This window comes from Clinocottus analis, unplaced genomic scaffold, assembly GCF_023055335.1.
Source record: "Clinocottus analis isolate CAN_PGR_092001 unplaced genomic scaffold, fCliAna1.0.p SCAF_13, whole genome shotgun sequence".
Classification (NCBI taxonomy): Eukaryota; Metazoa; Chordata; class Actinopteri; order Perciformes; family Cottidae; genus Clinocottus; species Clinocottus analis.
The window spans coordinates 5,365,280-5,392,899 of NW_027175854.1; the positions used below are offsets into that span (position 1 = coordinate 5,365,280).

A 27,620-nucleotide genomic window follows, 5' to 3' on the forward strand; every position below is an offset into this window, starting at 1 on the left:
ATGATGCTCAACTTTCCCTTCCGCTCATTGTTCCCAGTCGTCGCAGTGGCTGTTCTTACTGCTGCTAAAGGTGAGAAATATGATGGCTGTTGGCGAACTCTTTATTTTTCCTTTATCTGTTGGCTCATGTGTGTTGGAGCAGACCGTCTTCACATGTGTAGAAATAACTGGGTTGGAAGACGCCTCAGGCTCCAGCTGTGTTGACAGTGGGAACATTAATGGAGATGAAACATGCTCCTGTGCTTGTTTTACACGATTTGCTTCATTGTCCCCTTTATTACAGTGTTGTATAATCTCATATATGCACAAACTAGGACAGTGTGCAGCCGTTTCTTTTAGCCTATTGTTAGCTCAAACTAAAGTAGGCCCACCAAACGACTATGAGTTATGTTTGCATTCGGAGGAGAAGGGCCTTTAAAAAATATAGAACCAGTTTGGAAAATGTTCACGTGGGGATTTTAAAACTATTCAGAAGCAACGTGTTTTGTGGTGACTACCTCTGTCCATTTCATTGCCCCTCTGTCTAAATGAAAGTGACAGCATGCTCTCCAGTGTGCATCAGGAAGCCTCATCTGTGGGATTAAAGAGGCCTGAAGCCGAGGCTGCACAGCTGTTTCTCTGGTTGTTTAAAGATAACCTGCATTGGGAGCTATGCAGTCACAGTCATCTGTCTGTCTCTACGTGATACCGATATCCTGCGAAAGACTACTTTCTGAGATTGCCTGCGTTTATATCTGCACATGACATCTCAGTGTGCCTGTGTCACCATCCACACATTATGCCTGTGACTGCTGCAGTCCTGCTCGTGCAGGACCCAACAGTGCAGCCGTGCTCTTAATTTGTGTCTAAGTGATAGAATTCAGCCTTTGATACCTTCTCTGCATGGGACTCATGAATATTAATGTGAGCCTTATCCCTCAGTCCAGTCACAGATGCGCCGCCTGTTGTGGCAACGAGTCCGTCTGAGGTTGAACTTACATTTACAAAAGTGGTTTATATTATTTCCACTAGTGCTACTAATGTCACACGATACTTCAGGGGATCCAGTCACGACTCGGCCAAATTGACATCCGATCAGTACATGGTATGTTCACTGATGCATAGCAGTGTATATCAGCAATGGATTAATTATGGATCTTATATCAGAGGCTGCCGCTAAAGCTACTGTTATCTTACTCTTTTCTGGCAATGTGAGCGTGTGTGGATTACTTTCAATGTGAGTATGTGATTATGAACCATGTCCTTTCATAGTCACATTATAGTCAGCCGTGTTGCAGACTGGGTTTGAATCAGTTTGAGGATTATTTCGCTCTATTCCTTTTCTTCAATCCATGAACTGCTTTGACCTGCAGTATCCACTTAAGACGTGATCGAGCCCACTTCATGAGGATAAATCTTAACAAGATGGATTTACAACCTTGAGACAGTATCGGCCAATCTATAACTGTGCATGGGTCAGCTAATGTCACATTTTTACAAGTGAACTGAAAGTATACAGACACCCACCTCCTGCTAGTTAGAGGAGAACACTGACAATACAATAAACAAGGAAGCACAAACCTCTCCCAAATAAATGTTGTCTAATTTAAATCCGTAGTTAGCATTCACAAGAAATAGCTTAAATGGATTTATTAATCCTACTGTGTAACTGTATGATTGTGAATCAAGTCCTTTGATTATGTTTTTTTTTAAAACTTTTATATGCTGTTTATGGTTAAAAGTCAGTAATCGTCTAAAAGTGAAAATATCAGATCTGGATCATCACACAAATCTAATTAGTGGAGCATTGGCCTGAGGCCTATTTCAAAGGGTCTAAAAAAAAACCGTCATGTCCTTAGTAATGTCTCGTAAAATGGCAGTTTACAAATTAGACGATTCAATTTATTTTTCTCACAGCCGCAGATATACAGATTTATAGCAGCAGATATGAATTAAACCATAGATGTATAATTGGATTACCTTTGTATTGCATTTAATTTAACTTTTGGTTTGCCTTCGTTCTGCAGCTATCATGTGAATATGACGTGTACCCACCAATATCTTCTTTGGCCTTTTAATGTGAAACTCCTTTAGGTGTCCGTCTTCTTGCTAGAATCCAAAGAACACCCGTGTGTTTATGAATACATTTTTTTAAATATAAGATCTGACATTTTTCCTTACCTCCAGAAAGAAAATTGATTTAGGTACAGATGTATTCATGTAATATGGTTACATTTTTTTTTTAGAAAATAATGATGCATCACTTGTAAGACATTCGGGGGTGGTGGGAGGTTCTATCTTGCCTTACATTTGCCTTCGGATAAATAATATTTGTGAGGGGGAGAAAATCAAATTTGCACATTAATTCTGAAGCACTTGAACACGGAGGAGGGCAAATTACCACGGGTCTTTGACAGGAGGAGGTGGAAGCTGTCACATGCGGCATCCTGTTGTCATCTTATGGAAGTTACAAGCGAGGCTTTTTACCACTCAGGCACTGCCTTTGACATTTCCTTTATTGCGTCGCATAGAAGTAGTTTGTTGAGAGCGGAGATACATTGAAATTCTTTTGAAGCGCGGGCATAACTTTGTTACACATACTACCACATATGAGTTAAACACATAGTACATCTTTGTTTTAGTGCGACAATAATAACTACAATGGAGAATGTAATCTGTTTAATTCCCTGAAATTGAGCCATTTAGCAGCAGTTTGTCATTTGGCTGAACATCTAATGTGTGACCTGTGGATTCACGATAGTTCTTACCATCTGGATATTTTTTATGCCCTTGGAAACACTGTGTCCTTTTCCATCAGTCCAACTACATTGAGCGCCATCATTAGCCTGTTCTATTCATAGAAGTGAATCACTTTGGAAGACTTTTGGTTTTCGCAGTGCTTTGCTCAGGTTCATTTAAATAGCCTCTTTAAATTTAAGAGACAGGAATAGTGTGCTCAAAAATGTGCTGTGCATAAAACTGTTACAAAAGCCCTTCATGTTCTTCGTTAAACAGCGGTTATGATGGTGCCATGAATTAATGATCTAAATGTTGCTGTAATCACTTTTAGAGTTATTTTTACACATTTCACATTCAAAAGTGCCCATAAATCGGTCTTTTTGGCCAGTTTTAGATGCACTATCAAATGGCGATCATTTTCATGCCTTACCTCTCACTCTCCAGTTTGTCTCAATTCTTACGTTCCTCACGATTTTGTAAGTGGCAACTGTAAACCAAACACTAAAAATGTTGAGATTAAGCAGCGGTAGAATCGTTAATGTGCTAATCTCTCTTTGCAATTTCCCCCCCCCTCCCAGTTGCTGAAAACCAGAAGGTTACTGTGGCCAATGGGATATCCTCCACCCTATCGCCAGTTCATCCCACCATCAACTTTCAAGTCCTCAATGTGGATCATGTGTTTTTGAGGCAGGAAAGTCCAGAGTCATCTAGGAACTCCAGCCTGAAGGCTCAGACTCAGACTTTTCTCATTACTGGTAAAAGCGCTGGGCTCCTCCAGCCAGCTGTCAACACTTCATACGGCCCCCTGAGTGTGGATGCCCCGATTACTCCAGACCTGCTCCTGAGTGGGCGCAGGATCCTGCCAGTCATTTTGGTCCGCAAGGTTCGTTCCTCATCCCCTGTTGTCAAAATTCTCTTCCACATGCCCACGGAAAATGACATCACTGCTGGGCAAGAAAGGACGGGGTCTGAAGACGACGATGGCAGGAAAAGCGCTGGAGCCAAGGCAAAGGACCGAGCTCAATGTGTGACTGCTTACGCCTTCTGGGAGACGAGGGAAGTGCGCGGGGCGTGCCTGGTGTTTCCGGGTGGATTCTGTGTGGCACAGCTTCGACCAGAACCGGCCTGGTTCAGCTCAGGCAGCCGGTCAGGCAGCTCGAGCAGGGAAGCAGGAAGAACCGAAGGAATTAAGGGGCTTCAGGGGAACCTTGTGGAGGTCTACTTCCAGAGTCGGAGGGATCGGACAGGCCAGTGTGTCCCGCAGGATAGCCTGCAACGTCTAGGAGTCGGAAGAGGAAGAGACTCTGGGGGGTCAGGGACACCAATGAGGCGAATAGGAAGTGTCAATCTGCTCAAAACTCTGCCAGGGAACCCCACCTATTTTCGACTGAGGCTGGGAGGCGCCTTGGTGATCCAGACCTCTTCCAAGCCCCTGAAGGCCACAGACGTTGCAACTTTCTATGTCTTCCTGGCGAGCACATCTACCCTGGAAACATTTACTCTCAGGTGAGAGACCTTCACTTTTTCTTTATCAGGAATTATATAGAAATATTCTTGTTGTGGTTTAACAGGGTGGTATGTGCCGGACTATTTCTTGGCCTTGAGCAGAGACTTTCTAAATCTTCTCTGAGCCTGACATTGAAGCCTCAAGGCTAAGACATACTCTGATGCATAACCTCTTTGTAAAAGCTGACAAGAAGACACAAATTGTTGATTAGTGAGCCACCTGTCAGGTACTGACAGGTGGATTTTTTTTAGCCTTTTAGCGGTTTGGTTTTGGACCTGGCCTTTAGTGTTACATTTTACATTGGCTTTGTAGTATTTTCGTGCAAGTCCGAGTCGGATATTTCAAGTTGTCTTTTTGGTTCAAACATTTTTTAATCAAAGTTGTCAAAGTGTGAGGCTATACGAGACCTGTATAGTGCTATCCTGGTTATTTTACCATGGGACCTGAGTGGTTTGTTTCCTCCATCAAATTAAATCTTTACATCAAGTGAGTCAACTCTCCTAGCAGTTAAGTTTCAGTTTTGTGACCAAAGTCTGAAATCGTATGTCTATAGTCCTGACTTATGTATGAAATGATTTGGTCAGTTTTAACATTCATGTATTATTCTGGAGGCATGATTAGACCCACTTAAAATGATTCATGCCAGTTGTTTTGCATGTATTGTGGTGATGATGTTGTCAGATTTGGTTAGCTAATAGCTCGTCTGACTGCTATTGCCTGTACCTGCAGCTTTGGTAAGCAATAAAGTAATATTACACAGGAGCAGGATATCCACATTACATACTGCAGTATGTCATTATCCCATTGTGGCTACAATACATGACTAAAATAAAGCTATCGAGGGTTTAGCTTAAGATGCCATTCACAGAAAACATAAAAATTATTCAACTATGTTGCTGAGTCTGCAGAGGCCACGAGTTTAAGAGGAGTCACATAAAATTTAATTGAAACATATGAAGCAGAAAAATAGACTGAAACCAAGTTGAATCACCACGATGAACAGTATATTTGAGTATCTCCATGAATGATAAGCTCCATGCATTTAAATGGTTACTTAAGGCACTTGAATACTGATGGGGGCTCGCCATCAAGGCCATTCAGTAAAATGCTAGAGCGCCAACATGACTTGTGTTGTTTGCCAGTTTCACTGGCTTTATAAATTACTGACATGTTCTGTCCTGTCTGCTTCAACTTCTCAGTTAGTGGGGGAGTTATGGAGAGCACTCTTCCATAAACAGGGAAATAATTGGCAAATGATTCACCGGTTTCCATATCTCAACATCCCACGAACGTTTCAACAAGGTTCTCTGGGTATTTGACTTCATAAATAATGCATCAATTTAATGGAGCAGGAAAACAAATACCTAACATCTTCCTCACTCCTGTAGGTAAAAGTGGAGTCAATATGAAAGCAGCCCCGACACCAGCAGTTCAATCTGTTTTAAAAGTTTGTACTTGTTGCCTTTTGATGCACAACACTGAGTGGTGTAAAAATGTTTTTTTTATCAGAATGCTTCAGATCAGTGAAGTGTAAAGCCATTACGGCGAGGTTTGCGTTTCCAGTCTTTACTAAGCTTAATGGTTGTTTTTTTTTTTTGTCAACACAAGACACATTTTTCTCTTAATCCCACGATTTAGTGATATCATGCTGCAAGCAACATGCCAACCCCTGCAGTAATCTGCAGCGGGACGCAGGCAAATGGAGAGAAATGTGAAGATATGTGTATTAATCCAAAAGGGCCCATAGTTAAACCTTTGGCTGTGTGTCAGCCAACCCTTTGTCGTCTGTCCACACATGCGTGCACACACAGACCCAGTGACCTGAATGTAGCTCTGCTGACATTGTTGAAATTACGTGAATAATATTTGGTAGAGAGATGTTGACCCTTCGACATCTGCAGTTGTTTTGACTATTTGGAAGGATTTATAGCCCCTCCACCTGACTCCCCCAAACTCTGACTCACTGACCGCACCAAGAAGTCCCTCCTGTCAGGTCAGTGATTTCAGTCCGTGTATTTCTGCCCTTCTGCCACATCCAGAATGAGATTGAACAAGAAGAGGGGACTGAGTCCAGTGGTTAAGTCCAAGTGAAGGCTCGTAGTGAGGAGCTTGGCAAAGTGATTGATTCCTCCTGGGAGAAATCCCTGCTCTACTTCACGCTTTGGCCCAAGATTGAGTCCACTCCAGCAGGGTTAGGCCAGATAATCTGCGACTCTGATTGAAAATGAAACAAGTGGTTAACCCTTTAAGGGAGAGATGGTGGATTAACCATGCAGATGTGTTTGTGTGTGTGGTTTGCAAGGCCATCAGACGCACCTGTTAAGCGCACAGACGTCTTGTAAACACAACGTTTATTCCTTAAAAATCATCTATTCTCAAAATTGCAGTCATATGGAAATATGATTATGTCATCGGATTGAAAAGTAAACATTGTGTGGCCTCACATTCAGGTAAAAAAAAGAACAGAAGGCGTAACATCAGATATGTAAAAATATACAGTGTTGAAGTATCAACAGAATATCTGAGAGAAACAGAAAATGCAATATCCACAGAGCACTTATTTACAAAAAGAAAAAGTCCTTCATCCTTTCTGACATGAATGCTGAGAAATGAGTAGACAAACAACAGAGTTGCTCCAGTTTTCACCTTCTTAAAGAAGGAGAGATTGACAGGGTTTGGTAAAACAGCACTGAAGAATCGTTAACTTTACCGGTCGATATCCATTCTGCTCCCCTGATCCCCTCCCCCACACACACCTGTGGTCATGAACTCTGGGCAGTGACTGACAAAGACAGAGAGCGAAGACAGAAGTGGCCGAAATGAGGTTTCTCCACGGGGAGTATCTTGTCTCCTTGTAGGCGAGAAACTCAGTGATCCAGGGAAATTCTGGCATTGAGTTACTGCTCCTCCACGCTCAACAGGAGCTCGTTGAAGGGGCTTGTACCCATGGGAAGGATGGTCATCAGGTGCTTTTGTCACTGTGATGCTGAGCTGGACAAGCAGCAAGCAAAAGAGTCAATGGTTGTAGGTAGCTCAGTGAGATCATGATTGGGAAAAACACATATTTATTGTATGTCACAATACAATTGTATGGTATGTTATTTGTTCAAAAGTGAAACACAATCTTGTGTCGGAATAACAAAAAAGATCCGCTTGCTTTGTCTGTGCGATAAAATCTACATCCATTTTAAATGCAAATGTAGAAATTTGGCCTTTGCCGCCAAGGTTTTCGATCCAGAAACAGATCTCTGCTCACGTCTATCCAGCATTTGCTGAAATGTTAGCTTGTCAATTTCCTCCAAGGACCAAGTGTGCGTGTGTGTGTGTGTGTGTGTGTGTGTGTGTGTATGTGTGTGTGTGTGTGTGTGTGTGTGTGTGTGTACTCGCTTGCATACTGTGTTTTGTCTGTCAAACAACTCTGACCTTGACCCTGTCTCAATGGTCATTGATCAGTCTGGTTGCTGTTTGATTACAAATCAGTATTTGTAAGTGTGCGCTGAGCATGAGGGCATGCATACTGACCCTTATTGTAGCAGGACTAGAATAGAAGTTTCTCTCCGCCCGACAGTTTTGGTATATGATTCAGCTATTGAGATTCTGTTTTGCTGCTGAAATGAGACGCTACAGGTTGTTGAAACAGATGTAAAGACAGACTGATTGCTGTAAAGTAGCGGGGTTACTGAGCAGCAAATTGTGTAAAGAAAGAAGCTTTCTACATTAATTATATCTTCTTTTTGAGTCTTTGTTAGTGGTATATTCATTTAATATATCACCTTGGAGTTGATGGGTTAAGGGCTGCTGCTAGCAAGAAGCAAACTGAGACACCTAATACATCTTATATTTGTGCCTGTCATTGAATTTGACACAATTAATGTCTATATCCATCCTTCCCGGTATCAATTGATGGGAAAAGCGGCTACATTTTAATGGCATTTTGAGAGTGTTTACTTTTTGTCTTTGTTTTTGGTCTTATTCTGAAAATAATCATCCCCTCATGGCCACAGTCTACCCGTTGTCACATGGATGCCACACATCTTCTCAAGATTGTTTCAGCGACTTCAATCAAGCGGCATTCGGAGTTTGCAAACCGAATATGCCACGTTATCAAGGTTGAGGTTTTTCAAATCATTCTCAGCGTGAATATCCCGCCGACAATGCCGCGGGAGCTGAGTGATGCTCATGAGTGAACATGAGCTGAATTCCCCCTGGAACTTTTCCAGCACCTCGTTGAATCCCGACCATGAGGAAATTGGCCTGTTTTGGAAACACGCAGGGCTCCCCCCTGTAGCTGGGTGTCTGTGTGAGTGCAGATTAGTGATTCATTGAATTTTAAACAAGGAGCAGACGCGTTTGGTGTCCCTCAATTCACTTTTGAGCCTAATACTTAAATAACCGCTCTGTGACCCTATCCAATGATATTTGACGCAACGATTTAGTGGAGAGACATCTGCTTTAAAAAAAACAAAGGCTTTGTGATTGTCCGACCTCCACTACTGTGTGGTCCATTCACATTATTTACAATAAGCCCTCTATCTCTCCGAGCAGAGTGATGTGTGTGTCTGATTAACTCATTCCCAGTTGTCCCCAGGGCTAATGGGAATAAATACCCTTGCTAATTCTCAGTCCGACATCAGCCTCCGACACATCCGTCTGTGGGTGATTCGCCTCGTTAGGAACAACATGGACGACTACAAAAAGCACACACGTACACGACGCATCTATCATTATTTAGATGTTCACAAGTATAGTATATATTTTAATCAAACATCATTACACTGCATTGTAATGTGTCCTGTACAGCTCACATTGCACAATATGGGCTTGCGGTATAGTGACACTTGAGTTTGTATTCAAAGAATTATAAACTACACCGGAACAAAGTACAGCACATGAAACTTTCTTCAGTCTTTTTCTTTCCGCAACTGGCATCAAACGTGAGCGGGTTAATGAGACGTCTCGTGACTAACTGGATCACGTCCTTCATTTTTTATTCATCTATTAACTGCAGGGCAACAGTTAAAGCGGGCCTGTCATTCAGCGTGGCGCGGCCCAGTGACTCAGCGCTGTGGGACGTCGGAGTGGAGCCTGGCAGAGAAGCGACTCCCAACACCGTCTCCGTTGTCTGCCAGAGGAAGGTTGCCGTCACCGCAAAGAGGTCAGTTTTGTATTTCTCCACGCATGAAAAAAAAAATGTAATCTTTTGTCAATTGTTTTTGTTTCTCATTCTATATATTTTCTGAAGTGTCAATAAACTGTTCCTCCGTCCATGAAGAAATTCAATCGTTTATCATGAAAACACCTCTTCAATGTGACGCTTTACAGGAAATATAATTATTTCTGGCCTTGGACACAGTAATGTCAGGACTATAAGCAGTCAAGTAAAGCACATTAGTTTTTCTCTGTGTAAAAGACTGTTACAGCATCCGTTTTTTTTTTTTATCTAGAAGACTTGCTTATTTTTCAGCAGAGGTAAGAGAGTAACCGCGCACATCTCCAACGTTAAGCATTCGAAGAAATGAGTTTATAAAATGTGTTCCCTCTCTGATTTTTGCAGACCTTGTCCTGTGAAGGATTTCTTCCGTTAAGATTTGCAATCCACACTTTTAAAATCAGCAGAATATTACGATGATCCTGCAGAAACAACAACGCTGTAAAAACATCGCAATGGAAAAAAAACACAAAGCAACATACAAACAGTTGAGAGTAATTATTTGTGTTGTTTGAATCATCAGTCCCCAGCTGTGTTTAGCTTTCATTAGGATGCAATGAAGAGGTTAATGAGACACAGCGATGTTCAAAAATAAAAGACGGATAATTGGGAAAGCTCAGCTTCCTGAGTTCCTTTGATTGTCATGATATTTTCCGAAAATACGTCTTAAATACATTATCTCAATCGCCTCAGTTTTTATTTGATTGTCACGTGGTATAAATGAGGTGGTACAGTAGGAACTTCATTTACTAAAAAATAAAGACTGAATTCCTGGTCCCATTAGTGATCATCTCCACGAAAATAAAATCCAATTGAGTTCTTCTACCTCTATTGACTTCATTGCGAAGGAATATAGCACGTTAGTGTGATTTATCTGATATGCACCAGTTGCTTTGAACAGTTTTGCTTGACGTTGGCGGTGGCGGCACACACCAGCAGCCACCTCTGCCCAGCAACCTCCCGCCCACACAGCAGCCGCCGGCCGCCCGACCCACTTATGCGTAATCATTCATAATCACGGCTACGTTATCCAGGCTTAAGCGCTTGCACGTTCAGAAGGGGAGATTAGGAAGGAGAGATATTCCAAGTTGTGTATCCCTTGTGCTGAGCCCCTACCAGGAAACACACACACACACACATACACAGGCACGCACGCACACACACACACAGACACATATGCAAGCCCACACACGTACTCCCACCACTGTGCTTTGAAGTGATGATACGTCCGGGGGTTTAAAGTCCCCCCTAATAGATAGATTTTCAGGAAATAGGCACATTAACCCCTTCTATGTTTCTCGGTCTCACTCTCTCGCAGTATTTTCTCAGAATCATTTCTATCAGTTTAAAATCAGTCCATTTTTATTGAAGAAAATACAAGAATAAATGAGATTTAGTATACATTTTTATTGGACTTCATAGGGTTTGGTATGTTATATATGCTGGCAGGTAAATTTGGCCCAGACACACATGACGCCACATGAAGTTAGTCTCCTGATCATCAACACTATGCTGGTAGAACACTAACATTTAAAATAGTAACACCATCACTAACGTTAGGTATATTTTACCCGATATAATGTACCTGCTAAAAAAATACAATAAAACAAGGTAAATTGAAGTATTCATCTTTTATTTTACCCTATAGAACTTCTTCAAAAACGAAAAACAGGGGGCATAGGATGGGGGGGGGGGGGGGGGGAAACCTTTAAATTAGGCTCAAAATCAGGTATTTTTGGAATTGACATTAAAACATGACTAAAAATATAAATAATGGAACTATGAACTTGTTCATTTGTCCATCCGTTCCAGGGACATGTGAGTCTTGTTCTGTGAAGGAAAAGTCTCCCTTCAATAGTAAAACCCATCCGAAAGGTTTTCACCCTCTATCACTGTCTTTGGATGAAAATCACCCGAACGAAGAACACAGGGATTGGAGCAGAGAGAGTGAGCAGCATGACGCTACACAAAAACCCACGCTCAGACAAAAGCAACACAAGGAAAACAACGTAACCACAATCACTCGGGTGAAAATCAACCAACCTTAGTTTTCTAGGGTTAAATATTTTTTTTTGCTTTCAACGAAGCCAAGCAAATAAGCACATTTCCCAAACTCAACCTTTTTAAAATTGTGAGGTATTGTTTCGTTGTCAGTGAAGTGACTCGGCAGAAGTTTCTCTTTGAGGAGCTTCAACGTGGTATCAGTGACCCTCTGTGAGCAGGAGGAGCCATCAAGAGGAGAGAAACTTGGGAGATCCTTGAACACAGCTTGAATTGCAGCTTGAAATCCGCCTGGAGCATCAGCCATAGTTTCACACTCATAATAAGTAGTTTTGGATTTTATAATATCTGCGATCAGAACTTTTAATCTCGAACCACACAGTCCAACGCTCACAGGCAAACTCCTTGCGTTCCTGTTGATAGAGCGTCAGTGTTTCTGTATGTTTTTTTCTATGTACATTTGTAAAATGTGAGTTTTAGCCATGTACGGGAGAGGTTCATTGTTTTGCTTTATGCAAAGTTTTGCTTCACTTCAAAGTGCCACAGCTCCATTCACATTCTGCACTTTCCCCGCTTTGATCTGTTCCTACTGGCAGGTACTCTCTCCAGCATCAAATAACATCACATGCCTTTTCTTTGACAATCCTTTGACCAGAATACTCAAATGGCTCAAGTCTCTGCTGGCTCACTTAATCTTCCTTCCACACTCTCACCTCATTCTTCCATCAGCTGATGGAAATGAGACCTCTTGTGGCTTGCGCTCACTTTTGGTTTAAACTCGACAGTTTGTTTTTCACAATAATTCTTTTTAATTTCCACAGGCAGTCTCTTTACAAATATCTACATTTCTCCCACTTGGCCCGCGAGAGAGTTCACAGCTCATATCAGATCTTTCTGCAATGAAAGATCTTTATTTCTTCACACCAGTGTTCTATAAAAAAAAAAGTAAAATATGACAATAACAAATATTAGACAGGTAAACATTCTGTTTTTGTTCAAATGTCACCGGCTTGTCTTGTTTTTAACTGCATCGCTTCATTGTGCAATCACCATGAATCCCCTCCAAGTTGTGACACAACTTGAACCGTATGTGGGCAAAGGCTAAGTTTCATGTGTCATCACTCTCCACAACAAAAGTTTTCATATTGTATTTTCTAAAAATACATAGCCATGCTTTTTTTTCTACTTATAAGTCTGAATAAATAGTAAATGTGAAAACAACACAATTGTTATACTATGTATTAAACACTGAACTAATAAGCATTAAAGCCACCCGTACTCAACTTCAGACGCTCAGAGGTTCTCACAGGACTTGGTCTGGTGCGTCCAGTAGCTCACGGTGGCTAATGCTAGCTTGCTAGAGTGTGTGGGGTTGCTGACATTACTCAGTTCACTGACTTATGAACTCTTTAAAACCCCTTTTGTTTTACTGTTGTACTATGTTTTAGCATTTGTCATGTTATCACAATGAGCCACTTGTGGCTGTATTGGCCATCTTACAAGTCATGGCTTGCTTTGACTTGTCTAAACCTGTTGTATTTTAAAATGCTATCTCTAAACAGGGGTCTTCTGGAAGTTTTACAACTGGACTTTGTGCCAAAAGCTGTTTCAGAGCAGGCTGAGAGTCAGATGATCTCCTGGCGCTTGGAGTTGCCAGGAAACCTCAAAGATGTGGGCATAATGCGGATCTACACAACTCAGAGAGATTATGTGGGGCTGGCACCTCTGGTCATGGTGAGGACAATAACTGTATTCATTTCTGTGTCGTTGAAAAAATACTAACTGACATAGAAACACTGCATTACCCGCAGGTTGCGCAGTACATGATCTATTGCAATGTTATTGATCCTGACGTTCACGGAAAGAGGAAAGTGTGCAAAGGATGGGGAGAATCTGTTAGTTACAGGCACCAGGCCACTTGGCTTTGCTGCAGGTGGAATTTCATGCACTGTACTTCCTGATGACTCCCTCGAATCATAAAACAAGAGGAGACGATCATAAATTCACAGTTTTAAGTTAGTTTAGTCCGTGAGAAAAGGTCAGGGTGTTCTGGGTGTAGAGAAGAGCGTTACATCCGGTGGTCGTACAGATGTTCCAGTCTTTGTTGCAGCATCTGGATGAGTTCAAACTCTGACGTCATTGGCCTCCTTAAAGAAATGTCCACTTATTTGTTTTCATCCAACAAAACCCACGCACATTCTGTTCATACGATGAATTGTTGCGTTTAAAGTGAATCCAAATACCGCCATGTTATCAGCTCGTCTTGTTATTATTTTTACTTCATTTCAAATGATTGCACTGCACAGTTCGATAAGTTTCAAATCACCAAGACATTTTATTATTAATGACACGTGGACATTTCTTTTGATGCCTTGACGGATTCCCTGCTGCTACTGTATGTTCTTTTGTCTCAGAAACCTTTACATTTGAATGTAACCATCATAAATTACAAGCTCCAGTAGGTGCACGTCTGTCTTTGATAGCAGATTCAGTAAGCTATTTCATGGTGCAATAAACAACATGAATCAAATATACGATAAGGAGCAAATATGTTTCATCTCTGTGTTTTCTTCATGTGAATGCTGTCAGTGACAAACAGTTTCTCCTCAACTGTGGAGTGAATTGACTTCTTTCATATACAGGCTAGGGCTTTTTTCCTTGAAAGTAAAGTTGTTGTAGCTTTATGTTTATAACAGAACAAATAACTGTTACAACCACATGCTATGCACTCCACCACCTCAGGTGTAAACATACAAAAACTGCACATCACTGGAAATATTGAACGGAAGTAAAGGAAATGCATTGGACATTTTTGCCTGGCAGCAAAGGCGGCTGTGTGTGTGTTTGATTTTCTGCCCTTCCTTTGTGGTGTTTGCATGTTCAACCCATGTTAATGACGTGTTCATCCCTCACAGATAACCCTAGAACGGATGCAGCACTTAGACTCACTAAATTAACAAGTAAATGAAGGAAAGAAAGAATGCACAATAGCAAGGCTTACAAATGAGTTTAAGGATAACACTATTTTCAGAGAAGAACTGGATTTAAAACTGAGCTGAACTACTTGATCACTCTGAGCCAGATTACCGTGGAGCTAGCGGAAAACATCGGAAGTCGAGGTCTCTCAGTTAGGCGCTGCCAGCATCATATAGTGCTGATGTGTCTCTCCGATTTTGTGCTATACCCACGATGCGGTGGCTTATGTTTGGGTCAGTGTCGGGGTCTGAACTAGAGCATGTCCTTTTTGAATCGCGGTCGGCAGCTGTCAGGCCGACAGAGTTCAGAATATGAAGCTGCCGGGGAACATCTGCCGAGTGTTGTCTTATCCACAAGCATCAGGAGGAAGAAAAAAAACCTGCTGATGACCCAGAGCTCCTTACACTTACACAGCTTCTACCTATAATAGATTAAAAAGACCTTATCAGAGGTCTTGTAAACTGCAAAGTAGTTGTAAATCCATGTCGGAGGAGGAGTTTAAGTGTAAGAGTAAAGCTACATCAGGCTTGATGTATATAAGCTAAGCTGCTGCTCAACATTGATTAAAGATGTACTGTACACGATGGCTAAATGAGTCTTTAAATCTGCAATATGGATAAAACGGCACAAACGAGGAGTCATTTTCCAGGTGTGTGAGTTTGTGAGGGACAGACATGTCATGTATCGTATCATCACAGAGAGATTTCTTTTGAGCCCATCTGTCCAGTCATGTTGCATCAGTGTGATTTAAACGAATCAAGTTTGTGATCCAGCAAGTGTTTTAATCTCCGTTAGTCTTGTTACAGTAGCACTCTCTGCCTGTCCTCCCTGCCCCCATACGCATCGTGATGATTGGTCAAAGTACTAACACCACGCTGCAAAGATACTCTTTTGCAAGCAAATCCTCGCATTTGTGAAGCTGCCACCATGAAATGTTTTTTCTGTGAAAACTGACTTCAACGATTTGCAAAGTAATTGGCAGTTCATTTTCTGTCAAACAGTCAGTTAAGTGTCTAAAGCCGGAATTCTGTCTAGACTCTTTCATCATTATAACAAAGCAGGCTAGTTGACGGTTTGGGTTTCAGAGACTTTCTGTTATGTTTTATTCTTACCCAGAGTTTCAAAAGTTCAAGTTAACCTGTAGCTCAATTACCAGTTGCCTCTGGGCTCAGGCAGTAGCTCCTCAGAAAGGTATAATATACCTTCAACATAATTACATTGAATACTTTTTATTATTAAGAAGGGGAAGAAGAATTAATCTCAGCCTTCAACCTATAAAGTACACTAAAACATGTAATAATGCATCTGCAAGATGGTTCCATTCCTTAACGGGGCCCTCCTTTCTGCACAGAACACTGATATCTTGAATACTGCTGTGCTGACGGGGGAAACGGTGTCGGTGCCTCTGAAAACTCTGGCTGTTGAGGCCGATGGCTCAGTCACCGATGTGACCAACTACACCAGCTGTAGGTCTACACAGCAGGATGTACTCAAGGTAAATCAATTTACCCACACTCTTCATCAACCGGGATGGAAATACTTACTGTAATCATTTCTGTCTTGCTCGTAAATGTATTTGCTTCACGTCTGCACTAATGGAAAAATACAGTGATTTAGTGTTTGTGATCAGGCTCAGAATACACCTTGGTTTTGATCCTAAGCAATTGCACTGCCAGAATTATGGATTAAACATGCATGTTTAAGGTGAGATGTTTATGTTTATTTGAAGACTTTTCAACAGAGTTTAATTTGAGTGTATCAGTTAATCTAATGCAACGTTTATGCACACTACAGTTTCCACAGATAATACAAAATGTAACTATTTCACAAAAACAGATGAAAATCATTGTGTTTAACTACCAAGACATTTGATTTCACTGTGCCACCACACACAACAGGTCCAGCTCTTGTCTGAGTGTATCATTTTGGAGAAAAGCAGCCTCTTCCATATGGCACTTTGAGACTGAGCCCATGATCCCAGCACTCAGTCCGCAAGCACAGGGATTTGACCTTCATGTAATGGATCTATGTTACTGGGACGGTAGGAGCGAAGAGAGAGAGAGAGAGAGAGAGAGAGAGAGAGAGAGAGAGAGAGAGAGAGAGAGAGAGAGGGAAGAGAAAACAAGAGAAGAAGTGATTTTCCATTAGATGACACAGCAGCGGAGGCGGTGTGCTTAAGTGTGTGAGCTTAAGAGAGTGAGAAAGCGATGAAAATAGGGAGACTGTTTGTAAGGATTTTCTGTATCAGTAGAGGAAGTTAATCCAGGTATTATTGTATCTCTGAATGGTCTCTTACTGTTCCTGCAGTCATTGACCCCTCTTTGAGCAAAACCACTGCAGCAGAATTTGGTAAAGATTGAAGCCACAAAATACATCTTTTATACTATAACTGCCACAAGAGTGATTCTCTATTCAAGATTGATTCACATACAAGCTCTTACATTTAGCTAACACAGGATTCAGGATTGGTTGTGGTGGAAAGAGCAACAGTTTTGTGTGGTTGCATGTTTGACCTTGCAAAAGAAACATACATACATTTTGCTTTGCAACTAAAAGGCTGACATATTAGCATATTATAACATTCTGAACTTGTTATCTGGATCAATCAAACAGTTGCCTATTCTCACATTTAGCAAATTGTTCTCCACCAACCCCTAAATCTCATCAGCTAATGTTTTTGCCAAAACAAACTAAAACAATGAGCTAAAAGTCCCTAGTCACTTTTCACTTGTATTGGTCATGTATAATACATACATTACCGCCTATAACAGATGTTCAAAAACTGTTTTTAGATGTTATGCTACTCATTTCTTTTGAAGACCTAAAGGCACTTTTCTTAAACACCTTGAATGCTAAAAATTGTTTTAGACGCAACAATCTCAATCTACAGTGCATGTCGACAGGAGGCTGGCTACCAACTAGTAAAAAAGGAATTGCTAAAACATGGAACATTTTAAACTGTAGGTCGGACAAATAAAGACTTTGATTGGGTTGCTTTTCATCAACATGTCTCATTACTGAGCTGAAAAAGTGCTTGAAGAGTTTATTTTCTGTCAATTGACCCCATCGACAGTGCATGTGGCACTGGAGACATCAGACATTTTGGCCCACACCATGTGCGTGATGGGAAAATGTCTTTACCGACTGTCCTCCCTTAAGAGTTCCACAGGAGTGGAAGTCATTCTTCCCTCTGCTTTTTTTCCTCACTTTTTCCACCTCCCCCTACTTCACCTCCCTCTCTCCTGTGCTACCCTCTACGCTACAGTCTAGTGCCCTCCAATTACTGCTGTGGAGCCACTGGTTTGTTAAGATAAGTGAGGCGGCAATGGAGATAGGCTTCCAATCTTAAATAAAACACACCAACTGCTGTGTCTCACCTCATTGCTCTCACTGGTGGGGGAGCTGCCACGCTCCCGCCTACCGTACAGCACTACAGGAACAGTCAGGAGGCAGATGTAGTTTATATTCCGCGGCAGTTTCATAGAGACCCTTGGTCGTGAATTTACATGACATTCACAGAAACACTGTACGATTCCCTGGCCAGACTTTGGAAGTTGTACGAAATGTATAAAATGTGTGTGTGTGTGTGTGTGTTTGTGAGGTTTTTTTTGCTCATTTGCATTGGTACCTCTGTTCACCCTCTCTCCTCTCCTTGTCAGTTTTTATACCAACACTTTCTTATTCATTTTCCACAGGGCTTTACATGAATAAAACTTTGTGTTTTGTCTAGAGAAAGTTGAATCCAACGAAATCATGAGACGATAGTTCAGTCCCAACTTGTCCAGTGATTCTAAAGTGATAGTAAAGCGACTTTTAACATCACATTCTTGCCTTTTATCGTGATGTTTTTAGAATGACTGACTGGCAGAAGGAAGGGAACGACATGCGACTGTCTAAGCTTTCGGACCAAATTCAACCCCAGGACGTTGCCTCATTCACCTTTCGCCTGTCTTTCTCTCTTTTCTCCCTTCCTTGTCCAGGTGTCAGAGCGATGTGAATATGCGTATGTAAACGGGAAGGAGACGACAGGGAGGAGCAGGGTAATGCTCAACTTTACCTACGGTTTCCTGACCGCCCAGCTAGAGATGAGTGTATGGATGCCCCGTCTGCCCTTGCTAATTGATGTGGCTGACCCCGAGCTCAGCCAGATCAAAGGCTGGCGCGTCCCTGTTATTACAGGCAGCAGGAGGTAAGGCCGGGCCAGTTATGGGTCAATCAGTTGCATTGCTACACATCTGTTATTCCTAGAGCTCTTGGTAGCGTACAGTATGAGTTACATATACTCTAGAAGCATGTAGGTGATGAGTGTGAGGAAGGTTTAAATACCTTTTCAATATAGTTGTTTTGCATATTTGAGTAATGCTGCTTTCATAGTTATTTTTTCCCAAACCACGATCTTTCCCTAAATTTTACGAAGCAGTTCTGTTGCATAAACATCGCCGAGTTGTTTCCTGTGAAGACGAAAGTTTATTTTAAGAGGACATTGACACGTGTTGCTGGACCACCTTTTTGTAAGATATGATGCAAACCATTGTATGAGGATACAAATCAGATCAAAACATGTCCTGTTAATTGATTTGAATTTCCTGTTTAATCCCAACAATAAGGCTACTAAATTTAATACAATTGACTCATTACTTTTGTCGTCTGACTTAAATCCAAACCGAAAGGGCTAAATGTAAGAATTTGCAGTAATAATGAATACATGTTTGTACGCTTGCCGTTGTGTTTGGTCAACTTAAATGTGTTTTATGTGCCGTTTTCATGCCAGCACCATATATTGAGCAGATGGACCCATGCCCATGAAAGGGACGCTCGAGACCATTTTTAGTTATGATAGGAAATGTCATAACTAGAACGGAAACAATCTCTGACACATATTATCGGACACGCCTCTTGTAAGTGTTGTACTGTATTTCCATCTCGGTTTGACACGGCCGTGCTCGATCCAACCCTGCCCTCCCTCCTTTCACCTCAGGCAGCACTCTGATTGGTTGAAGCGTTTCAGTGTATTGTGGATGCATTTGATTGCGCTGTATTCATAGAAAAGTTGGATTATGCAGTTGACCCTGTGGAGATATTTAAAAGGAGACAGCATCATCTGCGGTGATACATACTAAGTTAGCCATTCATAACTGTCATTGGGTTTTTGTGGAGTTTGAATAATCCGTTTTTGTTGACACAATGTTCGAGGGCTAAATGGCATTCATTAAATCTGTAGTTAGTGGTGATCTTGCACTGTCTATCAGCAAACACAGAGGTGTGTTTATAATATCAGTCTGTATATTTTAAATACAATCAGTCATAAAAACCTCCCATTTCTGTTTGGTGCTTTACTGAGTAGGGCGCTGTAAAGGCAACACAGTTGCCCTGGAGACAAAGGTTAGTGGACTTTCACTCAATACTTACAGTAAAGTCGTTATTTTTCACTCAATACTAACGATGATGGCAGACTGATGGGCTGTTGTTTTCGGCAGGGTAAAAACTCTTTGAGGCTTTCATTTCCTATAACATTCAATACCCACAAACAGATACTCCGAATAGGTCAGAAATGTGACATTTCTGTGACTCATGCGGATGCTGGATGTTCTCTGCAAGGCTCGCTGTGTTACTGCGCACTACAAGGTTGGACATGTGCATTCTTTGTGGCAGAGATGCAACTAGGATTTCTTCCTAATTAATAACAACAAAATAGACCGGTGCTTCACTTTGGGCAAACTTCTGTTACTTTGTGAATTGATGACTCATTCTCAGTCTTGCTTTTCTTTCTTTTTCATCCATCAGGTTGTAAAACATTATAATTTGCATTGAAGTTAACACTTGTAATCAGTTAACACATAACTAATTTGATTTATACTAATAATAACACAGAATTTGACCTGCCTGACAGTCCCATATGGCTAAAGGTTAATTATTAAATAACTAATACATACATTGAGTAACCATGGCAAAGAATCTCAAGATGTTGAGTGTTCAAGTGTACAAAAATGCAATTAAATATATTCTGATGCTATAATTGCTGATATTCTAAAGACTTCAACTTGGAACATACAAAACAATATATAAAGAGAATTTACTTAAAATAGGTGCAATTTATTTCTGCAGGTGGAAGCCTGGCAACGTTTTACAAACAGTGGGTTGGAAGAAGGATTTAGGAAATATTTGTTTTGCTGTCTTGTGTCTAACTTATTTAATTCAAGCAGCATCTCCATCACGTGTAACACTCTGACCTGAGGCTATATAATAATGATGTTTATTTGGACTGTTGCTCCTGACAGTAGTGTTCTGCCTGCAGTATAAAAGCACACCCGCAGCAGACAGCACACCTGTGGTGCGGTGCGTGGTGGACCAGCTGTGCTTGTGATAATTATACAGAATGATCATTGCTGAGGGGTTTGTGGATGGTTCACAGCTTAACCTCTGTCACCCACAAACAAACCAGTCGGCTGTGGGATCCTGGTTAATTCGACTTAAATTCATTTCGAAGCAAAGGTCACTCAGCAAATGATTTGTGCCTCAAAGGCGTCAGCAACCCAGCGGTCTCCAGTATTGTTCCTGAATCCTCTCTGCTGGCAACTATAAACACCATTTAGGAATTCACATCACAGATTAAATGCTTGATTTTGTTTTCATTCATTATTTAAATAAGGAGAGAACAACATTTGTAATTTGCATATTTCTTGTGAATTAGTCTCAGTGTATTTTAGTTAGTAATTCAGTTATTCAGTCATTTTATTGAAGCTTGAAGAAAGGTCTACATATCTGTAAATACGTGTGTATTACAAAGCATGCAATAACATGCTATTCATAGTTTTCTTATGGAATGAATAGTTAAGCAGTTTGGAAAAAAAACATGTTAATTTGTGAGCTTTAGAGGTGCTGGTGGGCAAATTGTGGAACCCTGGAATAGAGCCAGATTAGCTGTTGCTCTCCGCTTCAAGTCTTTGCTATGCTAAGCTAAGCTAACCCCTGACTGTGGCTTCACATATGTCATGTGTCTGATTACCTTTGTGTGTCAGGTCGACATGGGACAGCGAGGAAGAGGAGGAGATGAGGAAGGGCAGGGGTTGCATGCTGCAGTACCAGCACTCCACACTCAGGGTGCTAACACCGTTCATTGCCCAGGCTGAAGCTGATGTACCACCTGACCCGCTTACGGGGGGAGAGCCTGTTGAGTACTTCCTGGGTCCTGACTGGCAGGTAAAAACATTTAACAATGACAGGAATTCAGGTTATCCAATCTTTACCAGACGTGATTGAAGTTTCTTGCTCCCAAAAACAGCTAAACAATAATTATCATACATTACTTGCCGTAGCTTTAGCTATAGCTTTATGATCAGCGTTTTTCTCTCTTTTGATCGACAGGTGGATGTGACCAATCTTGTTCGGTCTTCTCTAAAAGTGGCAGATCCGGATGTCGCCAGAGTGCAGGACGGAGTGGTGCTGCAAGGACGGGCTGTGGGCACTACTACCATACAGGTGAGCCATGGCTCTTGTGTGTGTGTGTGTGTGGTTTCAGCAGGTGCAGTGCATGGTGATCATGTATATCCATCTGCAGTTTGGATGAGCTTTTCCTTGTTGCAGGTGCTGTCCCCTCTTACATCATCGGTCCTGGCTGAGAGGAGCATCCGGGTGGTGGATGATAAAGTGAGCGTGACAGCGCTGGGGGTGCAGTTGGTTTCTGGACTCTCTCTGTCCTTGCAGCTCAGCCCGGGGAGCAACAGGGCCATCGTTGCCACGGCAACCGCCCGGGAGACGATCACGCAGCTCAAACAGGTAAGTAACTGGAAAATTGTAACACACAAAGCATAACGCTGTGGGGCAGAGCTCAGCTGTTTGTGGTGATGCTCATCTCTTTTTACTCATTTTTAGCCCCGCCACGTAAAATGTGAAGAACCATTCAACAGAGTGTGAAAATCAGATGGCACAAGGAATAAACAAAAGCAATGAGTCATGCATGTAACGATACATTTTGAATTTAACATGAGATTACAAAAGTGTGGTTGCATATTGAGAGATTATTTGTGATTCAGAGTAAATCTTATTCCCTTTTTATTCAGATGTAGAAACAGTGAGCATATATGTCTCGATAACTCTGTAGTCATCTGCTGCACTACCATTGTAGCTATGCGGTTGCCTGTCTTCAATCTTAAAACATCCCCCTTTTTCTTGCATTTAACAAGCGAGCTCCATTTGCATTCACTGGTGTCTTCCGCTGACAATCTTCCTCCTCTCATTACCTGCCTGGAAACGGTCACAGATGCATGTATAGTAAGTCATAAATAACATATACACCCACGTAGACCGTTTTAAGACCAACGTGCTTATTGTACTGTTAGCAGATTATAAAAAAAGATTTGTGTTTGATTTGATTTTACTGCATGCAAATCAAACCCTGTGCATACGACTTAAGTATTGATCTCAATGTTTAGATTCAGGATTTAATTTCACACTTAATCATACTCTGGCTGAAGCCAAATAAATTGCGTACATTGCATGTGTGGTTAAATAAATCTATAGGGACATCATTTTTACGTTCAATGACACAGTTACTCATCAGGGTACAGTGTACAGCAGTACAATAAAATTATGATGATGATTTACCATTAAATGTAGTACCCTGTGAATATTCTTTTGGAAAGCTAAAGATCCATCCATCATCCGAACCGCTTATCCTGTTTTAGGGTCTCGGGGCGCTGGAGCCGATCCCAGCTGTCAATGGGCGAAGGCAGGGTTCACCCTGGACAAGTCACCAGTCCATCACAGGGCAGACATAGAGATAGACAACCATTTGGCATTAAGGCAGCAGTGTTATTGATTACATTTTGATATTTAAATGTGAAAGCACTGTTTGGTCAATGTCTCTTGCACCAAGATGTTTTTTTTGTTTTTTTTTAACATTTTCAAAAACCAAAAGCAAAGAATAAAAAAATACTGTTTTAGGCAATAACCACACTATTCCACATTCATAAAAAGATTGCTCTGGTGAGGTTATTCCTGCACAGAGCAGAAGCAGTTTATGCTCCACTATTGTAAACCCTACGTGAGTCGGGGCTTTAAAAAAAACACTTTTACAAATAGTGTGCTATTCACGTCTTCTCAAAAAAAGAATTGTCCAACAAACATATGATGGGCTTCTTCAGAGTGTATTTCCATGACAAAAACTCCCACCAAAGAGCAGATTCACCTCAAGTCTGTAATCATATTTGTGTTTTCTCTTTGCATCTCAGAACGTGAACTCAATATGTTCACAGCCTGACCATCCTCTGCGGTCAGCATGCCGTGTGAGACAGCGGCAGAGGCAGACAGCTCACTTTACCTACAGTACACTGTGGCTGTGGCTGGCCTGTCAATACCAAACTATTGGAACCATGCCAGGGCTAAACACCAGTCAATTGTGTCTGTGATGACAAGCTGTTAATGCTCTGCTCGGGGCGTTTCATCATGTATTGAAACCCAAAATATGGGTCTGTGGCGACCCAGTGGCTCACATGAGCAACAGGAAATAGGTCATTCCTGTGATTGGATTGGCTCTTAATATGACCCTTGTAGCTGCACTTTTTGTTCTTATTTAAAGGGCTTCCATTATACTTTCTTTATTCAGTTTGGCTGAATTATATTTCATACCCTGACTTCATAGGACTATAATCTATGGAACAATAGCACCCTACTGAGTGTAATCATAAAGAGATTAGCATAGGCAATTTAGTGCTATTAACAATCATGGGAATATAGCTCTCACTGAAGGCAGAGGGGAGAATACTGATTTGCTGTGTCCTGAACTGCTTTTCTACTTCATTACCAAGTTCTTTCTTTTTTACTTTCAGGAAGCAGTGGTCAGCTGTTGGGTTCAGTTCAGTGATAGCACAGTCGCTCCACTGGAGCTGTTCGACCGCAGTATCTACTCTCTGACAGTCTCTACCCCCGATGAGGGGGTGGCCACGGTACGCCGCACTCCCCAGTCCACATTTTTAGTGGCGCACGGTGAAGGTGGAGGCCAGGGGGCGCTAGTGAGAGTGGAGATGAGGATCTGTGAGGAATGCCAGAAGTCCAAGAGGAAAAGCAAGTTGGCAGTGGGCACGGGGCTGCTAAGGATCAACTTCCAGAGTAGCGGCAGAGTCGCAGCGGGAGGGGGTGGCGGTAATGAGGTTGGTGCGGACGGAAATACAGATTTTGATGGCGGTGCATTAGAATTGGTGGGAGAGCTCAAAACGACGCAGCGCGCTGTCACATATGTGGATAAATGGTTGTTCAGAAGCACAGTACCCGACCAGAGAGAGTCCGCTCCCACCCCAACCATGTTTTCAACAAAGCCTGTGCAGCCGTCCGTCGTGTTGACTGGAACCACGACCAGAGCTACCAGGAGAAACTCATACACTGCCATTCCCACGGCTGCCACTACAACTAGAAGCAAAACGAACATAAATACACCAGTGAACACTGCCAGGCCTAAAGATACCACAATGGGTTTAGTTAATAAACAAGAGGGGCAGAAGAGAAGCTATGGGAACATGCTTGACAGCCCCAATTCACCCTCGAACAAAGACATTCCTAAAGTGGAAGTGACACCCAAGAAGGAGTCTCCTAAAACTCCGAAAGTAATTGAGAGCGACCTCATTAGGACATTCAGAGCCATGTCGGACATGGAAATCGGCATGTATGCCTTGGTTGGGGTCTCCTGTATAGCTATCTTGGCTTTTTTGCTCAACTGTGCTTCGTATAAACTCTGTTTCCGGAACAAAAAGACGCCCATACAGGCAGGCCCGTTACCCATGGGGGACCCGAAGGACCACAAGCACGACTGGGTGTGGCTGGAGAGCAACGGTGATGGCGCTCCTGCCCCAGGTGCCCTGGCTCAAGGTTCCACACTCAAACGTGAGGCTCACCGCCCTCTGGAGTCCCATCATTCTATAGACTTAATCGGCCACTGCAACATGGAGGGCAACCTGCCCACCGTGAGCGCCCCCGCCGTCCCCGAGAGAACTGCCACCCTGGGCCGCAGCAGGAACAGCTCCCAGCAGCAGCAGTTTCAGGGAAAGGCCATGGACCACATGGCCAACCGTTCAGCCACCTTGCTGGCCACGCCGCATCGCAACGAGACGCTCCATTCACCCACCAGCAAGCGGAACCAGGTCCAGTTCACCACCTTCACCACGCTGGACATTAAGCACTTGGCTGCGCTGAAGAAGAATGGCGTGGACTTAAACTGGGCCAACCAGCAGACTCTGCAACACCAGGTCCCGGCTGAGGCCCACTTACCTTTACCTGACATGCCGTGGCCTGTGGTCAAGCCTCTAGGAGAGCCCCAGTGAGTGTGTTGTGGTCTGTGTGTGTGTGTGTGTGGGTGTGTGTGTGTGTGTGTGGGTGTGGGTGTGGGTGTGCGTGTGTGTGTGTGAGTGTATGAGTTACTAAGAGGGAGAGAAAATAAAAAGTGACATACATACACAGCTAGTTCTGGTGTAGATTGTCAAAAAGAAAAGAAGCTGGCTTTTGTTTTTTGATAAAAGATAAATCATTTTAGAGGCTGTATTTATTGAGATTAGATAAAGGACTTTTTATATTAAACTATGTGCTCAGTGAAAGCCTGTAAATACATTACGTAATCGTCCCACCATGAAGAGCAACATAAGAGATATTGTGTTCATTTTTTAAAGATTCAAAGCTTGATTTTATCCTCAAAATGAAATATTCTTGTATTTAAAAAAACATGTGCTGTCCAGATCAATTTGTAAATATAAATATATATATATACTATTACTTATTTATACATTTTTAACTCAAAATAAATGGATTTTCGTGTCCTTTGTGCAATTCTTTTGCCCTGTAGAAAGCTGCTCCAGATACTGCTAGTTGTCAGGCTAAATGCAGTTCGGTAGGGATTATTTCTTGTAATTCTATTCTTTTCCAGCCTTTTGTACTTCTTTCTCGGATTCCTCCAGAGAATACCTGAAGAGTCTGTGCAATTTGTCAGAAAATATGCAACATTTATCAGGTTATTTGGAGCAATCTGTCACTGCAGTTGTCACTGGATATTTATTCAAATCTCATGCATGTTATGCAAATATAGTCTGTGCCGCGTTGGAAGTGGACATTGTTTCTGAATTTTTTAACAAACTTACCTTGGTCTTCAGGCTTCTCCTGGAGGGCCTGCTTCTACAATCTGTAAAAATGTATAATCTTGCTCTACTGACACAGAGCAATGCATATTCAAATGTAAGATTTTTCATGTGTGAATGAAAAATGACAATGCCTTTTGTATGTAAGAGCCTATTATTTTTAAACCAAAATGTGATGTCTATTTCCTATGAGATCCTATCAATAAAGAACAAATGGATATGTTTGTTGTATTGAAATTAAATCGAATTCAATCACCGTTTTTAAAGCCTTTAAAATGTTAAAGTGTCATTCATGGGAACGCACAGTGAATGGTTTGGATTAAAGGCTAAAGCTCTTCTATGAATCAGTGGGATTTGATTATGTTTAATCACTATTGGAAGTCATTTAAGGCTGATGTCATCATTCAGCGAAATGTCATACTGACGGCAACCTATTTGATGTGTCTGTCAATAAAACTGTCACAAAGAGAGCCAGAGAAAGATGGGAAAAGAGAATCTGTGAAAGTGAATCTCATTTTGTGTATTGTGACGGTGTCCCCTAAGAATTACAGGTATTTTATCGAAGGTGGGGGCTCTCGCACGATAACTCACGGCTCATTTGTCTCTTTTCCTTCCATCCTCCTCGTGTCTCTGAGGTGACCGCAGCTACACATCTCAAAATGACATTCTAGGAGCTGTGATGCATAAACAGCGTCCCCAGTTTAAAGAAGCCCAGACAATCTGATGCCCTGCACCTCAGGAATTGGCAGCTGTGGATATGACGGCGAGCGTCGTCACTCCCTGCTGCACAACAGCGTCGGGCGGATTTAAAGAGTTGATAAAAACAATTTTAATAACTTCCTCCCAAATTCTCTATACCGACAGGCCCGGCGTTTTTCTATGTGTAGAAGCTTTCAATGCTTTTCAGTCAATTTATCTGTCCGGCAGCACCAGGAAATGTAAACAAACTCGCCTCGGAGATAAGCAGTGATTCAGAGCTGTCTCCCCGGTGCATCGTGGCCCAAGGTCTTTGATTGTGGACCTGCCGCACCATCCACACATAATTCAGAACTTAAATGTCCAGACACAGAAGTTATTAAGATATATAAGCTGA

At 41.9% G+C, this 27,620-nt stretch overlaps 1 protein-coding gene across 1 annotated transcript; it reads left to right on the top strand.

Moving 5' to 3' along the window:
* Window positions 1-25,843, top strand: LOC137784030 (transmembrane protein 132D-like). The gene is made up of 10 exons (XM_068574442.1): window positions 1-70; window positions 3,297-4,224; window positions 9,234-9,380; window positions 12,998-13,169; window positions 15,763-15,906; window positions 18,392-18,600; window positions 21,431-21,611; window positions 21,777-21,890; window positions 21,996-22,187; window positions 24,239-25,843. The coding sequence occupies exons 1-10, from the start codon at window positions 1-3 to the stop codon at window positions 25,721-25,723; spliced, it is 3,642 nt and encodes a 1,213-aa protein (XP_068430543.1). The 3' UTR covers window positions 25,724-25,843.
* The last annotated feature ends 1,777 nt before the right edge of the window (window positions 25,844-27,620 follow it).